This window comes from Paroedura picta, chromosome 10 (genome assembly GCF_049243985.1).
Source record: "Paroedura picta isolate Pp20150507F chromosome 10, Ppicta_v3.0, whole genome shotgun sequence".
NCBI classification, from domain to species: domain Eukaryota; kingdom Metazoa; phylum Chordata; class Lepidosauria; order Squamata; family Gekkonidae; genus Paroedura; species Paroedura picta.
In genome coordinates, this window is record NC_135378.1 from 33,286,456 (window position 1) to 33,309,995 (window position 23,540).

Sequence of the window (23,540 nt, forward strand, 5' to 3'; positions counted from 1 at the left end):
AGGTATTTTGCCTTTACATATTCAAATTGGAAAGTAGTTACAATAAGGTATACAGGTATCTGGTATGTAGTCCAAAACTCCCTGAATTCTGAGTGATGATAATTGGCTGCTTCCCAACTGATAGCATAATTTCTGATAATGATAAAGAAAGTAGAAAGAGAGGAAGAAAAACTCAGATATTCTTATTTAATATTTGATGATGGCATCTTTGTTGTTTGTTGTAGCTCAATATGAACTCTGCTCCGACGTTCATGCATTTCCCTCCAAAAGGTAAGCCTAAGAGAGCTGACACATTTGACCTGCAGAGAATTGGATTCGCAGCAGAACAGTTAGCTAAGTGGATAGCTGACAGAACTGATGTTCATGTAAGTCACTTGATGAAGTTAAGAGACTGATCTACACTTATCTTCATGTTCTGTGATAATTGACAGCAGGAACTGGGGCTCTCTCCCCCCTCCCGTTTCTTTGAATGCCCTTTTCCCCCAGAAGAGTCCTCCAAAAATGTATTAAAATAATAAAAGTACCAGCTGTGCTACTCCATCACACTGCAGTAACTCAAACAATTTTAATGATGTATTTCAATCTTGCTTTGGTAACTGAAATATTAATCTGGCTGTCTCTTAGCAGAACATGAGGAATGATAGTGTACCAATTAGTTGATTAATGTGAGCACATACTTGAAATATTACTTATTGCAAGTAATAACTCCGTAAATCTGAAGATTTTTTTTAGCTCTGTAGATGAGCCATTGGTAAATATGTTTGAAGAACTTTATTTAACAGCTTATAGACATATGTATGGACATTTTTGAGACTATTTCTTAAAGGAAAATCTGAAGTGTGTCTAGAATTAATCAAGTAATTTACCTGGGATTCCACAGTGAGATTATATTAAGAAAATTTCCAAGATCTAAGATATTAGGAACCTCTTAGAGTTCTTAAATATTTATATCCCATTTTTGTCGACCATAGAACCCAAAATAGCTAATAACAGAGATAAAACCTGATATAAATAAACCAATAAACTACATTCCAGCCTTTGGTGCATCCTGGATACAATGGTTGTCCTTTTTGAGTGTAATAAGCACTCTTTGGTTCATACCTTTGGTTCATACTTCTGGTCATACCTAGTGATTATGCTTACAGACAAGAAGGAGTCATAGAAATGTACCAGAGTTGGTGCGGCTGGCAAGATGTTCCCCAACAATTACAGCTATAACTTGCACTTGATTGATGCCTGTATTACATTTTCAGTGTTAACTGGTTCATTTCTCAAATGGATCCTATGCCCGTAGACTCATTTGTAGACAAAAAATATTGGACCACAACTCATGAAGAAGATCTCTTGTGCCCATGACATTAACAACACTGCAGAAAAGTTAAGGATGCCAGCCTCTGGGATATTTTGGAGAGTGGACTCTATGGCATTATATCCAGTGAAGTCCATGTCCCCCCCCAAAGGTCCAAACCCAAATCTCCAGGAGTTTCTCAACCTAGATCTTGGAGACCTACCTCCCATCCCCCTCAGAGGAGATCCAGCAACCTAAGAAGAGCTCTTGTGCTGTTTTGTATCATTTCACTGGATCATAGCAAGGGAGACATTCCCAGTGACTGAATTTTGTCAAGGTTTGTCCTGGCCAATGTCCACTTCCTCATTCCTGGTGAGTTCTTTTGTAGAACTTTACAGATGTAAACAACATGCAACTCTGCTTGGAGAGGTTTAGGCCCTTCCTGTATGTTCTGCTATGTGAGGCTATAATATGGAGGTTGAGAGGCTGATTCTATGTACAGATTGGTTGTGCATTAACATTGTGTTATCTTTCTACATAGTGTATTTCTTTAGCAGCTCTTCGTGGTGATAGAGACCTGGCCCACCCTTGTACTGGATAATGTGAATTTGTAGTATTCTCTTCTTTTAAAAAATTAATAACAACATTGTAAGGATAGCATGATTGTATGGGCATATCCAGACTAGAATTGTGATTTTGAGAGACTTCATTAAATGATTTGTGCTTTCACAACACAGCTCTCAAAATGTTTGAATGTATACAGTTGCATGCTGTTCCGTTGAATTATTATCTGGAATAGATAGATGGAATAGATGGTTCGACCTGATAGCGGGGGGGGGGGGGGGGGGATGATGTAGGCTTCATACCATTGGCCCAAAAACTTGATAATGAAAGCCAGTAAGAAATAATCGAGAACAATTTCACTCCACAGATGGGCCCCTTTACTTGGCTGGATTCAATAAATATGAGATTGATCACTTGGTTTAGCTTAATATTTAAAATTCTTTGTCAAAATAAGCATGTGTGTGCATAGGAAAGAGTGTGTATGTATACCATTGTATCAGAAAATGTATAAATACTTGCTGTTTCCCCCCTCTTCTGCAGATCAGAGTATTCAGGCCACCAAACTATTCAGGTACTATTGCTTTGGCCCTTCTCGTTTCACTGGTCGGTGGATTGCTCTACTTGCGACGAAATAACTTGGAGTTCATCTACAACAAGACTGGCTGGGCAATGGCAGCATTGGTATGCCAGTTTCTTGAAATGTTTCAATATATAAAACTGTTTTCAGTATGTATGCGGCAAGATTTAAAATCTTGACTAATCATAATAGGCCTGTTGTCGGTGGGGAGGTGGGGATACCTTGGAGGGCCCAAATCTAGCCTGCACTCCAACAGCTGCATTGGCTGCTAGTTGACTCCCAGATCAGACTTAAGGTTCTAGTAATGGCCTTCAAAGCCATAGGTGGTCTGGGCCCTGAGTATCTGAGAAACCACCTGTCCACCTATGCCCCCCCCAAAGAACTTTATGCTTCTCTAACACAAACAAACTGGTGATCCCTGGCCCCAAGGAAGCTCGTCATCAACGACCAGAGCCAGGGTTTTCTCGGTCTTGGCCCCAATTTGGTGGAACAAGCTCTTAGAGGACATCAGGGCCCTGCTGGAGATAAACAATTCCGCAGGGCTTGCAAAAAGGAGCTTTTATACCAGGCATTTGGCCAAGATGAATGAACAAGCAGCTACCACCAACCGGAAGCCCCATAATCTGTACTAGCTGAAAACCGGACCATGGTACAGTGACCAAACAATTATTGTTATTGAATACTGTTATACCACACTGTTTGTTGTTGCTCTTGTTAAGTACTGTCATTATATTACACTGTCTGATACAAGTTCACTGTTAAATAAGTTTCATATTGAATGTTCGTTGTTCTTTACCACATATGAGAGTTATAATGTAAACCGCTCTGAGACGAAAGGGCAGGCGTTACATAAATATAATAAATAAAATAAATATTGGCTTATTTTATTTTGCTAAAGTGCCAGGCTATGAAGTTTGTAAGATTTTGCTCTGAACTGCACAGCCGGTATCTATGCAACTGAAATGATTTATTAAGTATTTAAGGTTGCTTTACAGTAACCCAGGAAGGCAGAGTCAGAAGTGGGTTTCTTGGCAGTCAGCGTGAAATAAAAAAATCATAACCCAAATGGCTGCTGCTAATTTCAGTTGCTTGCTAAAATAATTCCTGCGACGTTTTTACGACCGTGGTAAGTGCTTAACTGTAGTAGTTGTATCGTATCCATCATGCAGCCCTCTGAATTGTCACTGCTTTAACTGTTTGAATTAGACTTTGGAAGATTTAATTTACTTTTCTCCTCTCTCATTATTTTATAATCAATTAGGGTTTCCTAGTACTTGTTTTCAGTATTTTATTTTTATTGCTCCCATGTTTTTAAAGTTCTTTGCAATGTAATGGCAGGATCTTTTTTTTTTTACAATGGTGGGATCAATAAAAAAAGACCTTTTGATTTCCTCTCTCGCCACTCCTTTGCAGTCTAAATGAAACATGTGGTAAGTCTCGATAATGTATTTCTTCCAAAACTATGTAGAATTGCATTGCCTTCATGCACCCTAGCATCTTGTCCAACAGCACAGTATTTGCTACCAGATGGAAATTATTTAAGTCAGTGGTCCCCAACCTTTTTATCACCGGGGACCGGTCATCGCTTGACAATTTTACTGAGGCCGGGGGAGGGGGGTAGTCTTTTGCCAAGGGATGTCACCACCGCCACCTGAGACCCTGCTCCTCTTGCTTTCCCGCCAGCGCCCCAGACTTCCCGCCGCCCACTGGGGGGCGCTGCCAGCAGCAGCTGCGCAGTGCCACGTCGAGGGGGAGTCCCTGCCATGGCGGCTGCTGGAGAGCACCAAATGTGAGCCAGCGGCAGAGTGGCAGGGCAGCCCCCGAGGCAGCAGCCGGGGAGGAGGACGAGGAGGAGCTGCGGCCCGGTACCGACTGATCTACGGACCGGTACCGGTCCCCGGACCGGTGGTTGGGGACCACTGATTTAAGTCATTCAGGTCCAGGTATATCACTTTAAGGCAGGGGTAGTCAAGCTGCGGCCCTCCAGATGTCCATGGACTACAATTCCCAGGAGCCCCTGCCAGCGAATGCTGGCAGGGGCTCCTGGGAATTGTAGTCTATGGACATCTGGAGGGCCGCAGTTTGACTACCCCTGATTTAAGGGGTCACCCCATGACACCTGGGACCACCACCTTGCTAGAGGAGGAAGTGATCATTAACTCATGCACTGCAATAAACAATAACCATCTGTGCTTTAAGAAAAAAAATTCATTGTCTACCTCCTGCATCTAGATAAGCAGGCTGCTAGGAAAATCTGCCCCACAGTACATAATACTGTTTAATGTGTTGCAAAACTCTTGTAGTTCAGGTAGACAGTTTAAAAAATTCCTGCACACAAAGCTGTGTGACTGAAGTGCAGGTTAAAGAATATGTAGGCATTCCTTCTCAGGAGAAACATGTGAGCAATCTTAAGGAAGCAAAAGATCTTCAGGAAGCCTTCTGAAATTTTTGTAGAGGATTTTGCTCCTCCATGGTGATGCTATCTTTCTTGAACCAAAATTTGCAAATAATTTGGAAGTTACTCTTCAGGTAAAGCTGTTAAAGAATGTCACCTGTTAAAGAATGTTGATTGAAAGAAGTATTTCAATAAACCTAGCAGTTTTCTTGAGGAAAGGTTACATATTGCTGACTCTGTGCAGAAGGCTGGATATCCTTATTCTACATGGTGCTAATCTGAACATTGCCATACCCCTGCACTGGCTCAGGTGGTTTGGAAAGTAGGACACACATTGATGGATTTAAGTGGTTGGTGCCTTCAGAAGATACCCTGTTTGTACAGTGAGAGCCAGCAGCACGCAGTTTTCAAGTGTTCCATCTTTTTATGGAGAGTTCTGTCTCTACACTCACACATAATGAAGGCCTAAAGCAGGGGTAGTCAAACTGCGGCCCTCCAGATGTCCATGGACTACAATTCCCAGGAGCCCCGTGCCAGCATTTGCTGGCAGGGGGCTTCTGGGAATTGTAGTCCATGGACATCTGGAGGGCCGCAGTTTGACTACCCTTGGCCTAAAGTATATCAAACAACAGTGAACAAGTCTTTCCACAATAATGCATCCTTTCACCCTTTATTGTTTAGAACATTTGAAAGCCTGTAATTAATTGGGAACACTTTGGCAACATAATTACAGAAAGCTTAGTTTCCTCCACCTCTTGAAGTCCATGCAAAGCTTGGGAAGATGGAAAGGAGTCATGTTAGCATTCTCTCCCCCCCTCCCCCATCATAATCAGCAAGTGCAGCAAAAGGGCTTGACAAATTTCCTCTTTAAGCAGCTTTCCTATCTTGAATTTCTCCATAGTGGCATCTTCAAAGATAAGATGTGTTGTTGCTGGTTTGTTGCTGGCTTTTAAAATTCTCTCATTATTCATACAAAATCATTTCTGTCCTTCTAAAGTACCTGACTGCTAAACAGCCTTAAAAGCTTCAAACTAGATATTTTTTTTCTTTTTAAAAAGCCTGCATTTTTAGAGCCACCTAGCTCCTGTCCTCTGTTCCCTTCATTCCCATGAACACGTTTTACATTACAGGTTGTGGAATGCAAATCCATAGCGTGTGGCCTCGTTTCTTGTGGGAAAGTAATTCTAAGGTGCGGCCTTTGCAGAGCCCATACATAAAGTGGAAATAAGGCTTTGAAATTTTTTGCTTAATTTGCAGGGCACAATAAATGAGACAATGGTAGACCTGCATGTCAGAACTGAGTTGTCACTGACTTTCTGAAAGAAACAAGAGAGAGATAACTGAAATATGAACATGCATGAATCCCCCTCCCTTCCAGAATTTTCATAACTGCTTTTCTCATGGTGAAATTCCTACCAGTCTCAAAGCTTAAAAGAAAAATGAGGATGAGAAAGCTAAGAAGAAAATAGCTGTAAAGAAGCAGAATTCCTGGGTGGATGGGAGGGGACAGATACAGGACTCAACAGCCTTCTTCTGCCTGTCCAAAATGTACTTTAAATTCTACAAGGCTGCATATTGGCACGACCTGTCTTTTGATTACCCACACTGAGTCACTGTATCCTCTGGTCTGTTCCTGTCATTTCTCCTGGCATTAATTGGCTTGTTATACTAAGATGGGAGTAACTCTAAAGTTCATACAAGGGCTTGCACTGGTACGAAAGAACATTTGTCTTTTGGACCATTTTTGACCTGTGTGTCATTGCATGACTGTGTCGGAATCCATTCAAGTTGTACTTGCTACGAGGAGGTAGCATAAAAGGTGTTGTCGTTCACAAGGACAAATCAGAAGTACGTTTGGGTCCCTGAAAGTAGTTCCACCTTTTTTAATGTACTAGTCTCCATTTTGAACTTCTCATTCACCCAATCTTCAATTGTACACACGAAAGCTTAAACCCAGGCCCATTCCGCACAAGGTTCAATGTGGCAAATTGCTTTCGGAAAGAAAAAACGGAATTTTAAATAGTGGAATTCGGCGTAACGCATACCTGCCTTTGTAGTGGAATCCAGTTGTGTTTCAATCATTTCCCACAGGTTTCCGGTCTCTGCAAAAATCGCTAGAAAGGAAGCGATTTTTTCCGTGCTTTGTCCTGCCCCCGGCCATCAATCAAGCGATTGCTTCACCGGAAGTTCAGAGGAGAGAGCCAGGGGGAGGGACTTTGCTGAAACCACAACAATGTTAACGCACAGGTCTTTTTCGCTAGTGTTACAGATTGCTTGCAAGAGCTTTCCAGAGGGTGAATCCACCTTTTCGGATTTCCCTGGAAGTGCTACAATGAAGCTCTTTTAGCGGGACTGTTTCAGGAGTGTGGCAGATTGTGTACAACGTCATGCATAACTGCATATTAGTAGTGATTACAATTTGCCACACTCCTGCAACATTAAACTTGTGCGGAATGGACCCCAGAATTAGGCTTTGTTGGTCTGAAAGGTGCCAATGGACACAGACATTGTTCTGTTGCTCCAGACCACATGGCTGTCCGCCTTCGACTTATGTGCTAACCTGCTGATTATCAGCAGATGGTACTTAAAGTAGTGAAGAAGACTTGCTCCGCTCCTCCATGAAATATTTCAAGCAGGCTGTCATGCAATAGGCGTGCAGCTGTCAAATCCACCCTTCGCAGGATTCCTGTCCTTCAATAACTGGTTTGTGCTTCGAAGCTATCCACAACCTCTAAAGGTTGCAGGCTTCAAGCTGCATGAGTGTCCCTGCTGGACCCGTGATTAGCATACGTCTGTCTTTTAGGTTCACTAAGCCGCAGGGTGGGGAACACAATTCATTAATTTGAATTTGGGCATAAAGATAAAGGAGTAGCTTAAGTCCCTCTTACCTGTGGCTTGAGGGATGTGGGCAGGCAGGCCCTGCCAATAAATAGATAATTACACAATTGATAAGAGGAGTTTCACCATCCTTCTGCAGAAAAGTGAGGATTTCTGCCTCCTCGTACTAATTACTTGCTGAGTCGTGCAAGGTAGAGAATATCCTTCCCACTTCACAAGCTGGACTCTGCATGCAAGCATCAGAGTCTAATCTGCACAGTGAAACCCACTGCACTGTTTTGCCAGCAAGGCTACAAATACTTACAGATGCACAGTTGTGATAGAGAAGGGGTGAGTAAACATGGTTTTGGTGACAGGGAAGGCTGTAGGCTGAATCCAGCCAGCTTTTCTGGTCACACTTAAAGGGAAGATGTGGCTGACTGAGCGCCAAGGAGGCTATGTTGGGGTTCATGGGATCTGCATGAATAAAACCCATATGAGATGGGACTTCTAATAAGAAAATGCACTAGGCCAGGTTGAGTGGAAAAGTTAGTTGGATTCCTCTTTATATTTGGGAAACCTTTTGCTGCTTTGACTTCAGGGAAAGTCCCAAATCCTGCTTCCCGTCTGGTAACTGCAGTTGGAGAAAATAAAACAAGACCCTCCGAGTGTGTAGGCTTCAGTGACTTTCTGGAATCAACAGCCGGTTACCTTCTATATTTCCCCCATCTGTATGTTTACCACAAGTACCACCTCCTGTTGATATGTAGTTACTAAGCTAATTCAGTGACCCTGAGCTCAGACCAAGAAAAGAGTCAATTCTTATATACAACAAGTCTGGAAAACTGACATAAGCCTGGCTCAGCCCTAAATCTAAAGGCACACTTGTTCCGGTTGATTAGTATAAGTAATATTTATAGAATAATAATGGCAAGCATTTATATATTGCTTTTAATGTTCAAAGAGCTTAACATACATTATTACACCAATTCGTACACCAGCCTTGTCAAGTGTGTGTGTTATGTTCCGACAAGCTACTGCCAACTTACGGCAACCCCATGAATTAATGACCTCTGCAATGTCTTGTAATTAACAGTCTTGCTCAGGTCATAGCAACTGTCAGGTAGATCTGTATTGTTTCCATGTTGCATGGGCAGGGTGGGGGGAAGCAGTGCTAAGGTTGAGAGATCATGTCTTGTCTCGTAAGTTTATGCTAAAGAATTAAACCTAATTTTAAAAATATCTCACACACCTAATACAAGTAGAACATGTGGAGTTGAATTGATTTGTAAAAATACACCACATGTGATCCCACATACACTGGACAAGAGATATGGTAGCAGAGAAAAGGAACTAGCCCAGTTCCATTGCTTGGGATGGAGAAAGCCATAATATCGTTATAGCCTCGTCTTGGGTTTGTTTCCAGAGATACATTTTGGTAGACTATGGCAACTTAAATTTTTCATATTTGCCTTGGCAATCGTCAATGTATGGAAGTTGGGGAGAGAAATAGAGGGACCAAGTATTGATGGATCAGGATATTGCCCATGAATACAAGCTCAATTTGGGGAGGGGAACTATGAAAAATAGCTTTGGTGATGAAAGGGATACAGGCATGGACCTGATTCTATCCCAGATGGCATTCTGCAGGGCTGATTTGCGCATAATGTTGCACAGATAGTTTCGATTTTAGTATCTTCACATGAGATTTCTTTATACACAGGAAAACATGGTTGACTGAGAGATCCTGCTGGATTTTGGTCGACTTAATTGTAAAAAAAAATATTACAGCAGGGGAAGGTATGAGTTTCTACCTATACTGCCTTTCTCCTCAGGGTCAGGGCAGGGAACAGCCATTTCAAAAGAAAACATTAATGCACCATTAAAATTCAATGATTTAATAAAAATTATTTTGCAGTCATTATGACAGGGGCAGGTATTTGCAAGATGAAAGAAGAATCTCAGCCATTAGATACCCAAAACAGACACAAAGAAACAGGGCAAGTGTAAATATACTAATTGAACACTCATGCAGATTCAAGTTGTTTAGATTAGAAACCCAGGTCAAACTTGAGGTAATGTAGATATGGAAATAATACAGGAATTACTGATAGCTGTCAAAATAGAAATTGTTAATGACAGGCCAGAGAGAGAGAGATCCTTTGCTGGAATGATTATTCACATTCAATACACTTTGAATATTACACAATGCATTAACATTATTTGCTGCAGTGAAGGAAACAAAAATAAGTTTATTAGAAATTAAATTTCATTTGTTGCTTATTATGAAAACTCATGCAGCCTCTTTTCTTGTTCTTAAATGTGTATGCATGCAATGCCTTCAATCAAATAATGTTCAAAGGCAGTAAACAACAACAAAAGACCAAGTTTGCCCATTATGCAAATACTTGTTTAGGCCCTCTCTGCCTTTCCGTATAAAGCCCAGCCACTTGGTGGGCATTTCTCTAATTGAAGTGTTTTGTGTTCCAGTGATTGGTTGCAACTAATTTGTTTGCTGATTTGCATTATGCATGTGTTCTACCAGCCAGTACATATTTGCAAATCCACAGACTTCATAGATTTTCACCACTCTAACTTTTCATTAGGCAGTTGAAAATGTCATATTTCCTTTCCTTCCACCTGTGCCAGTGACCAGCATCTTCCTAGAGCCAGGATAGCATATTAGACAAATACTTTTCCCATTAGGACCTTGCTTAAGATTTTTCCATGTTGGTTGTCAGAGGTTCAGTTCAGGATAAGAAGAATTAAGCCAACCTAAAACATCATGGTAGATAGAAATACACTAGATGTTCTTAAAAAAGCATAGACTACAGCTCTTTTGTGGGGGTGGGCATGAAGCACCAGAGAGATCTCTCAAAGCTTTTCTTCTAGCTGTTCTTTTCTGAAGTTTGGACAGATCACAACTAAGCTGCAGTGATCTGTTCTTTCTCTGCCTCTTGCCCTTCCCTGCCTTGGTAATAAAATAACTGCACTGCAGTCCCAGCTCCAGGAATTTAAGAAAAGTTTCAGTTAAGGATCAATTCCCTGAGTGTGCAAGCCCATGAGCCTATCTTGTTTCTTCCTTTTATATCAGTGTCTTCTCTTGTTTTACAGTGTGTTGTGTTTGCGATGACTTCTGGCCAAATGTGGAATCATATTCGTGGTCCCCCGTATGCTCATAAAAATCCTCAGAATGGGCAAGTGGTAAGTGCTCTTGTTGTACCAGTGTATAAAATGAACTATTTTACCACAGAGGCCCATCAATTCAAGCTGTGGAAGAATTGTATGAAAATATGTGAACATTATTTACCTTAAGGGACCGTTTTTCCAGAGTCTGTTGCCCAATGTATGCTGCTGATAGCTCATAAACATAATGGACCTCTCTTGTAAGAACATGCCTTTCACTTAAGCCAGTGAGTGATCCGTTAACAAAATTTCACATGATGAATTTAGGTGCTATTTTTCTTCCTTAGTGGTTGGGCAAGCTATATGTTCTTTGTGGTTTTCCGTTCTCTCTATGGGCCCTTCAGAACATTAGCTTCTGATGTCTGTGTAATGGTAGCAGGCTTCATCCAAATGCGAACGACCTCCACTCTAGTGAGAACTAGCCTGAAATAGGCCACACACTGATCAGAATGCAGTTTTCATATTTTGCTTTGTGTAGTATGCAACACTCTGAAATATTATTGTGGATTTGGAAGATGCCAAGCCATAGGTGGTGTCTGTACTTCAAAGATTCTAGTATTTTAGGTCTGTTCAATCCTATTTGATAAAAATATTGAGCTATTTCATCACAGTTTGGACAGGACAGTGAGCTGAAGGTTAGTTTGAATGATCGTGTTACTGTTGGCATCCCTGCACAGGATATAAAACCTAGGGTATCTTTGATTAATGAGGGCTTCAAGCTTCTATTTTTCCAGTAAAATCTAAGTCATGGAAAGGATGCCTTTAAAGAATCTTTTCCAGCTCCCCAGTATCCTGCAGTCCTGGAACATCTGAAAAGTACGTCTGATATCTGGAGGGAGGAGCTGTCACAAAGGAGGGACAGAATTATCTTAAAATGAAGCAATGTATGACAAGGAAGAAGGATAAAAAATATTAAAGTATTGCAACCCTATTGCAACAGTATAACTGTTCTTTATTCAGTCTTAACAAATGGAGACCTGTGAGAATTACAGAGGAGCCCATCTTTCTCCTGCGTGCACAGAGGCCGACTACTTCCAGGGCAGCCTGCCCATTGGCCACACTACTGCTCCATTTACCCAGCTATTCCACCCATTCACAAGTTCCCATGGAGGGTGGCATTGGTTGTTATTTTCTTGTCTGCCCATATTGCTGCCCCTCCACAGTTTGAATAGCAGCATTGGCTGCTCCTTCTTCTGCTACCACTGTGTAGCTTACATAAAGGTGGGGTTTGTGTGGCAGCTCCCATCTATTCATCAGACCTCCTCAATATGGCTGAGTGTAGAAAGGACAGCAGTGACTCTGGTTCTCCCATCCGTCTGCCTATTTGCTGCCAGGCTGGCTTAAGGGATGAGTGGGTGGAGGATAGTGGTAGCAACAATTCCTATTTCTTCCCTCCTGCAGCACCCTGGGAGGGGAGGGGTTTTCTCCTTTTGCCTGTCTTCAGAGGTGATGAAAGAGTGTGAAAACTGCTGACTTGTTTTGCACCTAGCATTCCTGGGAAAGTTTCTGGCCTGGCCATGGAGTAGAAATAGTGCTAGTCACCCGGATGGATGACCTCCATCACCAGTTGGACCAAGGTGGGTCCTGGATGCTTTGCCTGGAGGCCCAGGTCACAAGAGTAGCACAGCTGGCCTTCTACCACCTTCAGCCAGCCAAACTACTAGCACCCTATTTGGCTCTGGAACACCTAGCATACAAAGCATACAAGCGACTATATCCACTATTATGTTTTTGAAAAACAGAGAAAAATATTGTAGAATTTTGTGTATAATTCTTTGGTTTATTCATTGTTTATTATTACCACAGCTAACTGAGAACTTTCATGTAATGTGTATTTTCTTTGCTGCTTCTCTCCTTACCCTATCCACCCACTGAGTGAAGTTCCTGCCAATGTAGGACTATGTCCTTGCTAGTTAATGGAGAACAATTGGATTAGACATGCAAGAGGAAATCCATTCTTCGTTTTCTTTGTCCCATCTTAATTAGAGTAAAGGGAGGGACTAGGGACTGAGTTTGATGACTGATCTACTTAGTGACAGGAGGATATGAACTGATTGATGGCATAAAATGACACATTTGGTCTGGCAGCTTTGTTACACAGAACTCGGACGAAGGAAATAATAAATAACCATGTCACTAAAACACTGTGTTTAGAGCAGCACAGATTTTCTCCATTACTCCATTGTGGTGTTTAATTTATGATGTCTTTTATGCAGAATGACAGAAAGGTGAGTGATGGCAGAGAGCAGACACTGGTACTAACAATTGAATGAGCTCGTCATATGGGTTTTTCTTTTACTTTTTAAAGATGATCAATTTTCATATGTTTTGTCTGCCTCTCCTGCTTAGAGGAGGATAAGAAGTGCCTGTTTTTGTTGCTTTGCCCTTTTCCATAATCACTTACAGTGTGTTGTCAAGTTCTCTCCCCCTTCCCCATTGAGATAGTTCCAGCCCAAGAAGAGTTTATTTTATGGAGAATGCGTTGGCAGCAGGTTCAAATTGACAATTAAATTATGTCACTAATCTCCAGAGAGGCATGCCAGTAGAATGGAGAGGCAGCATACATGTTTTTGTTGCGGTGGGGACAGCAACTCGATCTGAGTGGCCGGGCACATTTCAGGGTTGCTGCTATTAAGCAAAGAGAAAAAGCAGTGTCTGAAGTTTTAATTACCTGGAGCAAAAAATGAAAACATTTGGGAGGGGAAAAAAATCCCTTTTTTAAGGACTTTTAGGCACACTGAAAAAAAACTTCTACTTAAAAAAAAAACTGGAATGAGTGAAAAGGGTTTTAAAAAATAAACCAAGGTTTTACTCAGCATGTATTATAGTATTTTAAAATGTAACAGTCTACAGCATATGATAAGGAAAGCCAGTTTAGTATAGTGGCCTAAAACTAGTGACCTCTAATCTCAAGAACCAAGTTTGATTCCCCACATGCAGCCAGCTGGGTGACCTTGGGCCAGTCGCAGTTCCCTCAGACCTGTCTCAGCCTCACCTACTTCACAGGGTGTCTGTTGTGGTCAAAGGAAAGGTAGGTGATTTTAAGCTGTTCTCTAAGACTCCTTCCTGGAGGTGATGTGGTGGCGAATGAGGAGTGGCTAAATAGGGCCTCTTTTTTCGCCTACCTGCTCTTTGGTTCCTCCATCTGTTGATGTGACATGGAATGCAGTCCAGCCCTGCTCTCAGATTTGGTTGGACTCTCCGCTCTTTGGCTGCTTCTACAGGTCAAATTTGCCTGGTGTTACAAAACAAAACAAAAAATATTTCAGCAACATTAGTGAGCACAAGCAACATTGATAAATTGATGTTCAGTGAAGCAGGCAATAGATCTCTTCATCTCTTTCCAGCTCGGAATTTAAGAAGGGAAAACTGGGTGTCATTTTAAATAATGTCAAGAACAATGTGTCTATTGTGTATGTACTAAAACTTGCAGTAGCATTGGCTTTGAGATCTGCGTTTTAGCGTGGGGGGGGGGGAACCCACTTTAGCTGTCACAAATGCCAGCATTACATAGTGTAGCTGAAAATACATTATAGCAGCCAAGAACCCTAAGAGACCTTTGTTCTCACAATCCACTGTACAGGGGGAAAGAGTATCATGCCTCCCTTCCCCCCCTCAAAAAAAACAAACAATAAATGCTTTAAACAGAAAAGGCTGTATTAATGCCCTGCGGTCAGTCATGCTCCATACGAGTATGTGTTAGGCTATTAAAATTGTGTGCGTGTCCCTCTATAATAGTCAGAGAACTTGAGTCTGGGCCGCAAAAACTGAGGGTGAGTTAGGATGCCTGGAACAAACAAATGTGAAGGGAGGGGATGATGGGTTTGGGTCCTATGGTTCTCTACTGCTATGGACAGTGCTTTTCTCGGGTACATAGAAGTCTGCATATAGGAAAGTCAAGCCTCTTCTGGCTTAAACAGAGATGTGAATTTCCTTATTCACTACTATTTCTGATGGTTCAACAGGATGTACTTTTTAGAATCTTTGGAGAATCAAAGCTGCCTTCATTGGAAAGGAGCTTTGACTCAAAAGATACCCTGAAAATCTTGATGGTCTCTAAGGTGCAAATGGAATTGAATCTAGCTATTCTGAGCCTAATGTTTTTCAAGAGGGTAGGAATGAAATAGTCAACCAAGATTTGTCCAAACGTCAACACAATTTTAATAACTGTATATGTATCATGTTTGTTAAAACGTATATTCAGCATGCAAAAAATAAAATAAATGTTAGTGTTCATTGAAGCTCCTGTCTAGATCGGGATATTCATAAATGATATTGTTCATATTCATAAATGATACTGTTGCAGGTTAGTGGCCAATATTTGCTTTTAGCTTCTATAATAATTCAACAAAAAAGTTACAGAATGTATGTTAAATGTGATAAGTGGGGGGGGGGGGTCCTTTGGACTTTGCCTGGGCCTCCAAGGTCTGGCCTACATTGAGAGAGTGGCACCTCAGTGAAGGGAAGACTTGACAGAAGGGTCACCTGCCCACTGAACCAGCTCCTATTTTCCTCCAAAGCTGTCCCCTTTTTAACCCTCTGAGACATGGAGCCACTGACCTACTTGGCTACCCAATTTCTCTTTTATGGAGGCAGCCTGGAAGATCCTAGGCCCAGAATCCCACCCTGTGATTCATTGCAGGATAAAGCTTTCTTTGTAAAAGGATAATCCACTTCCCCTTAAATGAGACTCCCATCCTCTCCCATTGCACAGTGGCGATATAGCCACCCTCAGCCTTTCTCATCATATGTAACTGTGGCTGTTAGACATGGGACAAAGCTTGTCCCTGTTGCCAGGTTCATGGTTGTTGCCATGGCAGTCTACAGATCCTTTTTAGCTTGGCCTCTGAGTTTGGGAACACCCCCATCACCCAACTAGAAGGGATCTGGAAATCATGGGCTGGGTTGGGTTGAGTCCAAGACCACTGCAGTGGGATCCAGACAGTAATACAGCTTGAGTAATCTTTTCCTTTAAAAGAATTGCAGCATCTGAGGATCAGAAAAGGCTCAAGGATTTGGCTGACTGGATTACCTGATATCCTGGGGAAAAATAGCAAATGGCCAGGAGTTGTGGTGGGATTAATAATGTGAAGAAGGAAACAAAAGTCATGCTAATATAGAAACTTAAATGGACTCCGGGGAATGGTAGAGGACAGGAAGGCCTGGAGGATCATTGTCCATGGGGTCGCGATGGGTCGGACACGATTTTGCACCTAACAACAACAACAACAAAGTATAGAAACTCTCCAGAGCCATTACATATGAGAAATCTCTGAACTTCTGTGGATGTGAAGAGTTTCCTTTAACCTATGCCTGCTCATTTTTATTACAAATATATTAAAACATGATTTTTTAAATCATGCCCAAAGATAGGCATGTTTACAGATACCATAATTTTGCTCCTTTATCAAAAACAAAAGTCCTCAAAGTATTCTTTGCTCACTTCTTTTTATGACAGCTCTTGAGTGAGTTTGAGCTTATTGATTTAGTGTCACCAAGTAAATGCTACAGCTGACCAGGGACTTGAAGCTGAGTCTCTCAAATCCAAGCTCAGTATTTGAGCAGCTGTATTCACACTGGCTAAGAAGCCATAATAACCTAGCAGACGGTCTCTAAGTCTACTGAAGTAACAAGAAAGCCAGCCTTCCAAAAGTTTCCACTGCTCTGACAGGCTCAACTGTCACCTGGGTGCTTTTCCTCTTAGGCTTCCACCATACATACTATAGAAAAAATGGCCACCATTCTGTAGAAAAGAAAGAGAAGGTGTGAGGTCTTTTACCTCAATCTTTCTGATCCAACTGCTAGTCACTGCTCTGTCAGCATCTAGAGAGGGAGGGAGAAACTGTGAGGCGCTCTCCACTGGCTTACTTTCATCAGCTTATATTTTGATATTGTTGTTGTTGTTAGGTGTCCATTGTTGTTGTTAGTTGCGAAGTCGTGTCCAACTCATCACGACCTCATGGACAATGATCCTCCAGGCCTTCCTGTCCTCTACCATTCCCCGGAGTCCATTTAAGTTTGTACCAACTGCTTCAGTGACTCCATCCAGCCACCTCATTCTCTGTCATCCCCTTCTTCTTTTGCCCTCGATCGCTCCCAGCATTAGGCTCTCCTCCAGGGAGTCCTTCCTTCTCATGAGGTGGCCAAAGTATTTGAGTTTCATCTTCAGGATCTGGCCTTCTAAGGAGCAGTCAGGGCTGATCTCCTCAAGGACTGATCAGTTTGTTCGCCTTGCAGTCCAAGGGACTCGCAAGAGTCTTCTCCAGCACAAGAATTCAACAGACTCAATTCTTTGACGCTCGGCCTTCCTTATGGTCCAACTTTCACAGCCATACATTGCAACTGGGAATACCATAGCCTTGACTAAATGCACTTTTGTTGGGACGGTGATGTCTCTGCTTTTTAGGATGCTGTCTAGATTTGCCATAGCTTTCCTCCCCAGGAGCAAGTATCTTTTAATTTCTTTGCTGCAGTCCCCATTTGCAGTGATCTTGGAGCCCAGGAAAATAAAATCTGTCACTATCTCCATTTCTTCCCCATTTTTTTGCCAGGAATTGAGAGGGCCGGATGCTATGATCTTCGTTTTCCAGATGTTGAGTTTCAAGCCAACTTTTGCACTCTCCTTCTTCACCCGCATCAACAGGCTCTTTAGTTCCTCTTCACTTTCTGGCATTAGAGTGGTATCATCTGCATATCTGAGGTTGTTGATATTTTTCCCTGCAATCTTGATCCCAATTTGTGACTCATCTAACCCCGCCTTTCTCATAATGTGCTCTGCATACAAGTTAAATAGGGAAGGCAACAGTATACAGCCTTGACGAATTTATTTTTTATTATGCTTATAGTCAGCCTGAGGTATTTTAATGGAAATGTGGTGTAAACCAACACACTCCAAAGTAAATTAATATGGCAGAGAGTCTGAACAAAAAAATAAGAGCTGAAGATAATAAGAAAATAATCATCTGACAGAGACTTCTTGATGATTATTTATACAAATTAGCACCTCATTTGTCAGAACACATCTGTTGTCATATTCCTGAAAACCTGTGGAAATGCCACATACTCTTCCATAAATTTGGTGACTGAGCAGTAGAAGTGCCCCAAGCCTTCCATGTGAGAATTTATCCTCAGGCTGTCAAAACAATTTCAACAAGCAGGAATGAAGTAAAGTGGATATTTTTTTCTGTTCTATGGAAACATAAGTTTCTAGGGTTCTAATTCTAATTAAAGCTAATTGAACTCCTCCTTAGAATAATTTGTAAGAAATGCAAGTTTTCCTTTTGAAGCCCCATAAAGTCTAGTGTCCTTTATTGCCTTCCTGTATTCTACCTTTAAGGACTAACATGTGAAGCATAGAAACTGCATCATGGGAACTGAAAGGCTGAGCTGTTCAGTTGGAGCCCAGAACAGACAATAGGAATATTAAATTTTGGCTTCCTGGTTTGGAAATGATGTTCTCACAGTTCTGCCTCTGAAACATTACAGGGAAACACTGAACAAACAGTGCTTCAGGGACACTTTTTCCTCTCCTACCAACCTTTTCATCAAGCATGGCCAGGGCTCCCAGAATGCAGTTTGGAAACTACTGGTTTATGTTTCAGGCAGTCAGGCAGAAAACACATGCCTCAGATAATTTATTTGCTTCCAGCTTTACAAGCTGGCCTTTTCAAAGTGAAGAATCGGTGGTGCAGGTGTATGCGTAGGACAGTGGAGAGTTCCAGTTAGTTGCAATGCACCATCTGTGCAGAATACATTTCCTTTTAGGTATGTACCTGTTGAATTCTGGACATTATCCTGCATTGTCAGGTCCCCCACCCCCAATTCCAAGCATGACAGATATTTTGTAGAACATACTAGCAAATTTAACCAAGCTGCTAAAGAAGAAAGAAGCAAAGGTAGCCCTCTTCCCAGCTGCCTAAAAGCCATATGACTGCCTCCAGTGTACAGCAGGGAAATGGAAACCAGCAACAGATTTGCTGGGAGCTGCTGGTTGCCTTCATCTTCATCACCCTCCAACAAAAGAGCAGAACTGTGAGCACATCGTTTGCAAACCAGGAAGCCAAAATTTAATATTCCTATTGTCTGTTCTGGGCTCCAATGGAACAGCTCAGTTCCCATGATGCAGTTTCTATGCTTCACATGTTAGTCCTTAAAGGTAGAATACAGGAAGGCAATAAAGGACACTAGACTTTATGGGGCTTGAAAAGGAAAACTTGCAGTTTAATGAAGGCACATGCCCCAAGTTTATGGGCCAACTCCAGATAGCCAAATAACCCTCTATCTTGCCCCTTGTTCCTACATCCTTCCTATTTGTCTCCATAAAGAAAAGCTCATCTCTCAGACTGGAATCTGAGCCGTATGTTGCTTCGTTCCCAGGAAAGAATGTTTTCTCTAAGACTGGGGACCTCCTTGAATGTTCATCAAGGCATCCTACTTTATCATAACAGACCCCACTGTGAACTTTCTAGTTGGCCTTAGGCCAAAATTTCTGTCTGTCTTCCCTCCCCAGTTGACAGCATGGCATTAATACACTAGTTAGCCTTCACGATTTCTGTAAGTCTAATGTACGTGTTAATGTATGCAGATAGACATCTTGACACAGAGCTTTGTCTATGATGGGCAGAAACTCCACTTGTTTTCTCTGCTCCCTTTCCTCCTGCCTTGTGCATGGAGGATGATCAAAAGTTTCTTGGCTTGGAAGCCTTGAATCAAACTCTCATTCCCCATTGTATCCAAATGTAGGCATATGTGAATTAGAATTTGATTGCATCCTCCCAAAACCAGGAAGTTAGCAAGCCCTCTCTGTGTGCAATAGGAGGGAAGGAGGGAGAGCATATGAACGCAAGTATGGGATGGATTGTTGCCCTTCACAGACCAACTTTTATTTATTCGGCTGAATGAAGACAATGTCAATACTGAAATCATTATGTAGACACAGAGTGTTATTTATTCTAGTCCTTTCCATTGTTCTGATGAGATTGTTTTATAAAGAAGGAATATAATTTATGCTGCATCCAGACAACCTCAGAAATTGTGTTGTTTTCCTACTGTAGCCGTCCTTCACAAATAGATTTTCCTATGTAGGCCAGACAGTCTGTGTGGACAAAACAATAGTGAATGAATGTTATAATGAAATCATTGCACAGTTTGTTACCTGAGAAAAGGTTTTCTTATGTTGTTCTTTGTATTCATAAATCCTGATAGTGGAGGAAGAGTAGAGATTCTGCTAGTTTGGTAGCAGCTGAGTAAGCTTTGTGCTGAGTTTGTTTCTCCTCTGTTTGTGAGTACTTAACCTGGATGTGGCCAGACATGTGAGTCCTAAGCCTATTCTGCACACAATAGATAATGTACTTTCAATGCCAAAGCATACTGAAAGTGCATTATCTTATATGTCCAGAATGGGCCCTAGAGTCCTTGGACACAAGTCAAAAGGCTAGATCCAAAGGGCTCTTGGCTATTAGCTCTAAAATTAGCTCATAGCTTGGTTAGGCAACCCAAGACAAGTCAAGACTTGTTTATTTTCTGGATTTTTTTTCCATTTTAAATTATTTTATTCCTTTTAATTGGTGGCTAAATTGCATTTTGATTTTGCTATGTAAGCTCCCTTGGGACAAAAGCATTGTTTTACTAAGTACACATTCATGCTTCATACACATTTGACTGTTTCAAAAAAGACATTGCAAAATGCTTGAAAACTTGTATAGGATTACAAATTTAGAAACTATCTTATGCATTCTTTCTCCAAAGGAAAAGGGAGCTGAACTCTGTATCTATTATTTAGTTGGTGCTTGTTTATGCCCCTGCTAGAGACTTAACTTATTCTGTTGGATTCTCTAAAATACAGTAATGGTGTGATCATTAATCTGATAAATTGGGAGGCTACTTTTAAGTGAAAATTGTTAAATCAGTTGCAGTATTATAGTTAATGAGACTTCACTTGCCAGGATAGTTTATTATGCACTTGTTACATTATATATGCTTGTATAACAAGTGACCATTGTTAAATTAGTTACAACCTCCCTTTCAGCTTGTTAAAATAATGCTTAGAAGGTTTTTAAGGTTTGGGTTTTGTTTTTGTTTTGTTTTGGTTTTTTTGGCACAAACAGCAAAAAGTCAGCTTTGTTCCAGGCGAGCCAATTCCGGTTTGAGGAAAAGAAGTCTAATTTTAAAAGCTTGTCCTTGTTCTCATTTGTATTGCTGGGATGTGTCCCCTTTTTAAGTGGTGGTTTCTGTTCTGTTTTTAGTTATGCATACTTTATTGGTCATTGGTCTCCTTGACTGTGAATGTGCAACAAAGAGTTGTGAGGAAAACAAAAAAAAAACCCTCCAGACTTCCTTGGATGAGATGGATTACCTACATCCTGTCTCTGTATTTTTATGAAACTAAAACTGCCTTGGTTCCTATGACTAACCTCTTGTTGGATTCACTGTGTCTGAAGGAAGGTAATATATAGGTATTTTAATGCAAATTGTAATAAAATAGAGAAAGAGATGGAGATATCATGGGCTTATTGATTCTCTTAGGATTCTTAACAACTTGAAATATCATTGTATCTTCCTGGGTGAGTAGGCTGAGAATAGTATCTGTAGTACCTCATTGCATTGTAGTTTCAGTGCTATCCGGGTGACTACAGCTGAAAGTGTGCACTCATGGATTTCTGCTCCTGTTTTTGGAACTCGTGGTGTGCAGGGCCCTGTCTTGTCATCCATACTATTTAACATACATATGAAACCTCTGGAAGACAGCCTCTAACAACATGGAATGAAGCGTCATCAGCATGCCGTTGAGCACCCAACTCTACTTCTTTTCCATAGAGTTGAGTGAGATAATGGATGTTCTGAGCAAATATATCATGGTTTACGATAGGCTGGATGAGGCCCAGTAAACTAAACTTAATCCAGATAAAACAGGGGTGATGACGGGCATGAAATAGTGAATCAGGACAGAGCAGTACATTCAGTATTGTGTTACTCTCTCCCTCAAATAGCACATTCACAATGTTCTTAAATCGCCATTTGCAGATGTAAATCTGTAAGCTTTTAGACAGATTCAGTTGGTGCACTAGCTGCAGCCCTTCCTTTAAAGCAAGATTGGACTATTGCCCTCTGTTCTTTGAACCCATGAAGTTTAGACTACTGTGGTTTGCTCTGAAGATTACTTAGAAATAAGAGTAGCCTTGCTGGATCAAACCAGTGGTTCATCTAATGAAGCATCTTAGTATCACATTGTGGCTTTCCTCCTATCATGGGGAGCTAACAGACAGAACAGAGAGGCAAAGGCCTCCCCCTGATGCTGTCTGCTAGCATTGGTATTCACAGGTTTACTGCCTGTGGATGCAAAGCTTCCCTTTAAGCCATGAATCTGTCCAAACCTCTATTAGCCATCACCGTGTCCCCTGCCTATGAATTCCACAATTTAATTAGTCCTCGACTAAAGATTTAATTCCACAGTTTAATTAGTCCTTTGCCTGTCCTGAATCTTCTGACCATCAACTTCATTTGTGCACTCCAGTTCAAGCAGTATGGGGCAGGGAGAAAAAGAGAGAGTTCTTTCCATTCACTTTCTCCTTTCCATGCATAATTGTATGTCCCTTCTGCCTTTAGCTGGCTCTTTTTCTAAAAATCTCCAAACTCGGTAGCCTTTCTTCATAAGACTATGCCAACCCTTTAATGGCTTGGATGGCTGCTTGGTCTCTCTCTTCTGCACTTTTTCCATCTCTGCAGTGTCTGTTCTGAGACGCAGCAACCAGAACTGTACAGTATTCTTAAAGACAGATCTATACGTACACCATTGAGCCACATGACAGCATTATCATATTGACTGTTTTATTTTCAGTCCCTTTCTAATAATCCTCTCTATGGATTTCATATTTTTCGCTGCTGCTGCACACTGAGCCATTGCTTTCATTGAGCTATCCACTACAATCCCCAAATCTTTCCTGGAAATTTTAGTTGGTGCGAAATGGTATCATGATGTTGTTGACTGGTGTTTTTTTTTTCCTTCCAGTTTTATATAGCTAAGCGATTGCCAGTTCATTTCCAGATGCAATTCAACATCCTGGTACTTAAGTTCCAAGACCTAAATTATCTGGGGCCAGCGTATTTTAAGGACTATGAATATATGCCTGTCAGTTAAAATCTTCTACAAAGGTCTTCTTCTCATATGGCCCTAGCCACAAAGGTGAAGTGTGTGACTTCAGAAGAGGGGCCCTTCCTGTTATGGCACCTTACTTAGGCTCTCTCCCTATAGCTATTTATCTGGGAGCTTATTGAGCTGTAGAGGCCCATTGAACATATGCTTATGGGGCAGTATTGTTGATTTTATTGATTCTCTTGATACATTGTTCCACCCCAGTGCCAGTCAAGTTAATCTGTGTCCCTATTCTGATGTTACCTTGAAATGGATGTCTCAGGCTAGGAGCACAGCAGGTACAGCTCTAGTTGGTACTTGGAAGGGAGCAGGGGTAGTCAACTTGTGGTCCTCCAGATGTCCATGGACTACAATTCCTATGAGCCCCTGCCAGCAAATGCTGTAGTCCATGGACACCACAGGTTGACTACCCCTGGATGGGAGAACACCAAGGAAGTCCAGGGTGACTATGCAGAGTCAAGCAATGGCAAACTGCCTCTGAATGTCACTTGCTTTGAAAACCTTATGGAGTTGCCATAAGTTGGCTGCAACTTGATGGCAAGTCCCACTTCAATTCAGATGT

The 23,540-nt window shown here is 41.5% G+C and overlaps 1 protein-coding gene across 3 annotated transcripts in view; it reads left to right on the forward strand.

Moving 5' to 3' along the window:
- TUSC3 (tumor suppressor candidate 3) overlaps positions 1-23,540 on the forward strand; it is a 141,832-nt gene that overhangs the window by 60,362 nt on the left and 57,930 nt on the right. For all 3 annotated transcript variants that reach the window (XM_077302083.1, XM_077302081.1, XM_077302082.1), the window contains exons 4-6: positions 225-365; positions 2,393-2,533; positions 10,756-10,845. In XM_077302083.1, coding sequence (XP_077158198.1) covers positions 225-365; positions 2,393-2,533; positions 10,756-10,845 — 372 coding nt within the window. The remainder of the gene's footprint in view (positions 1-224; positions 366-2,392; positions 2,534-10,755; positions 10,846-23,540) is intronic.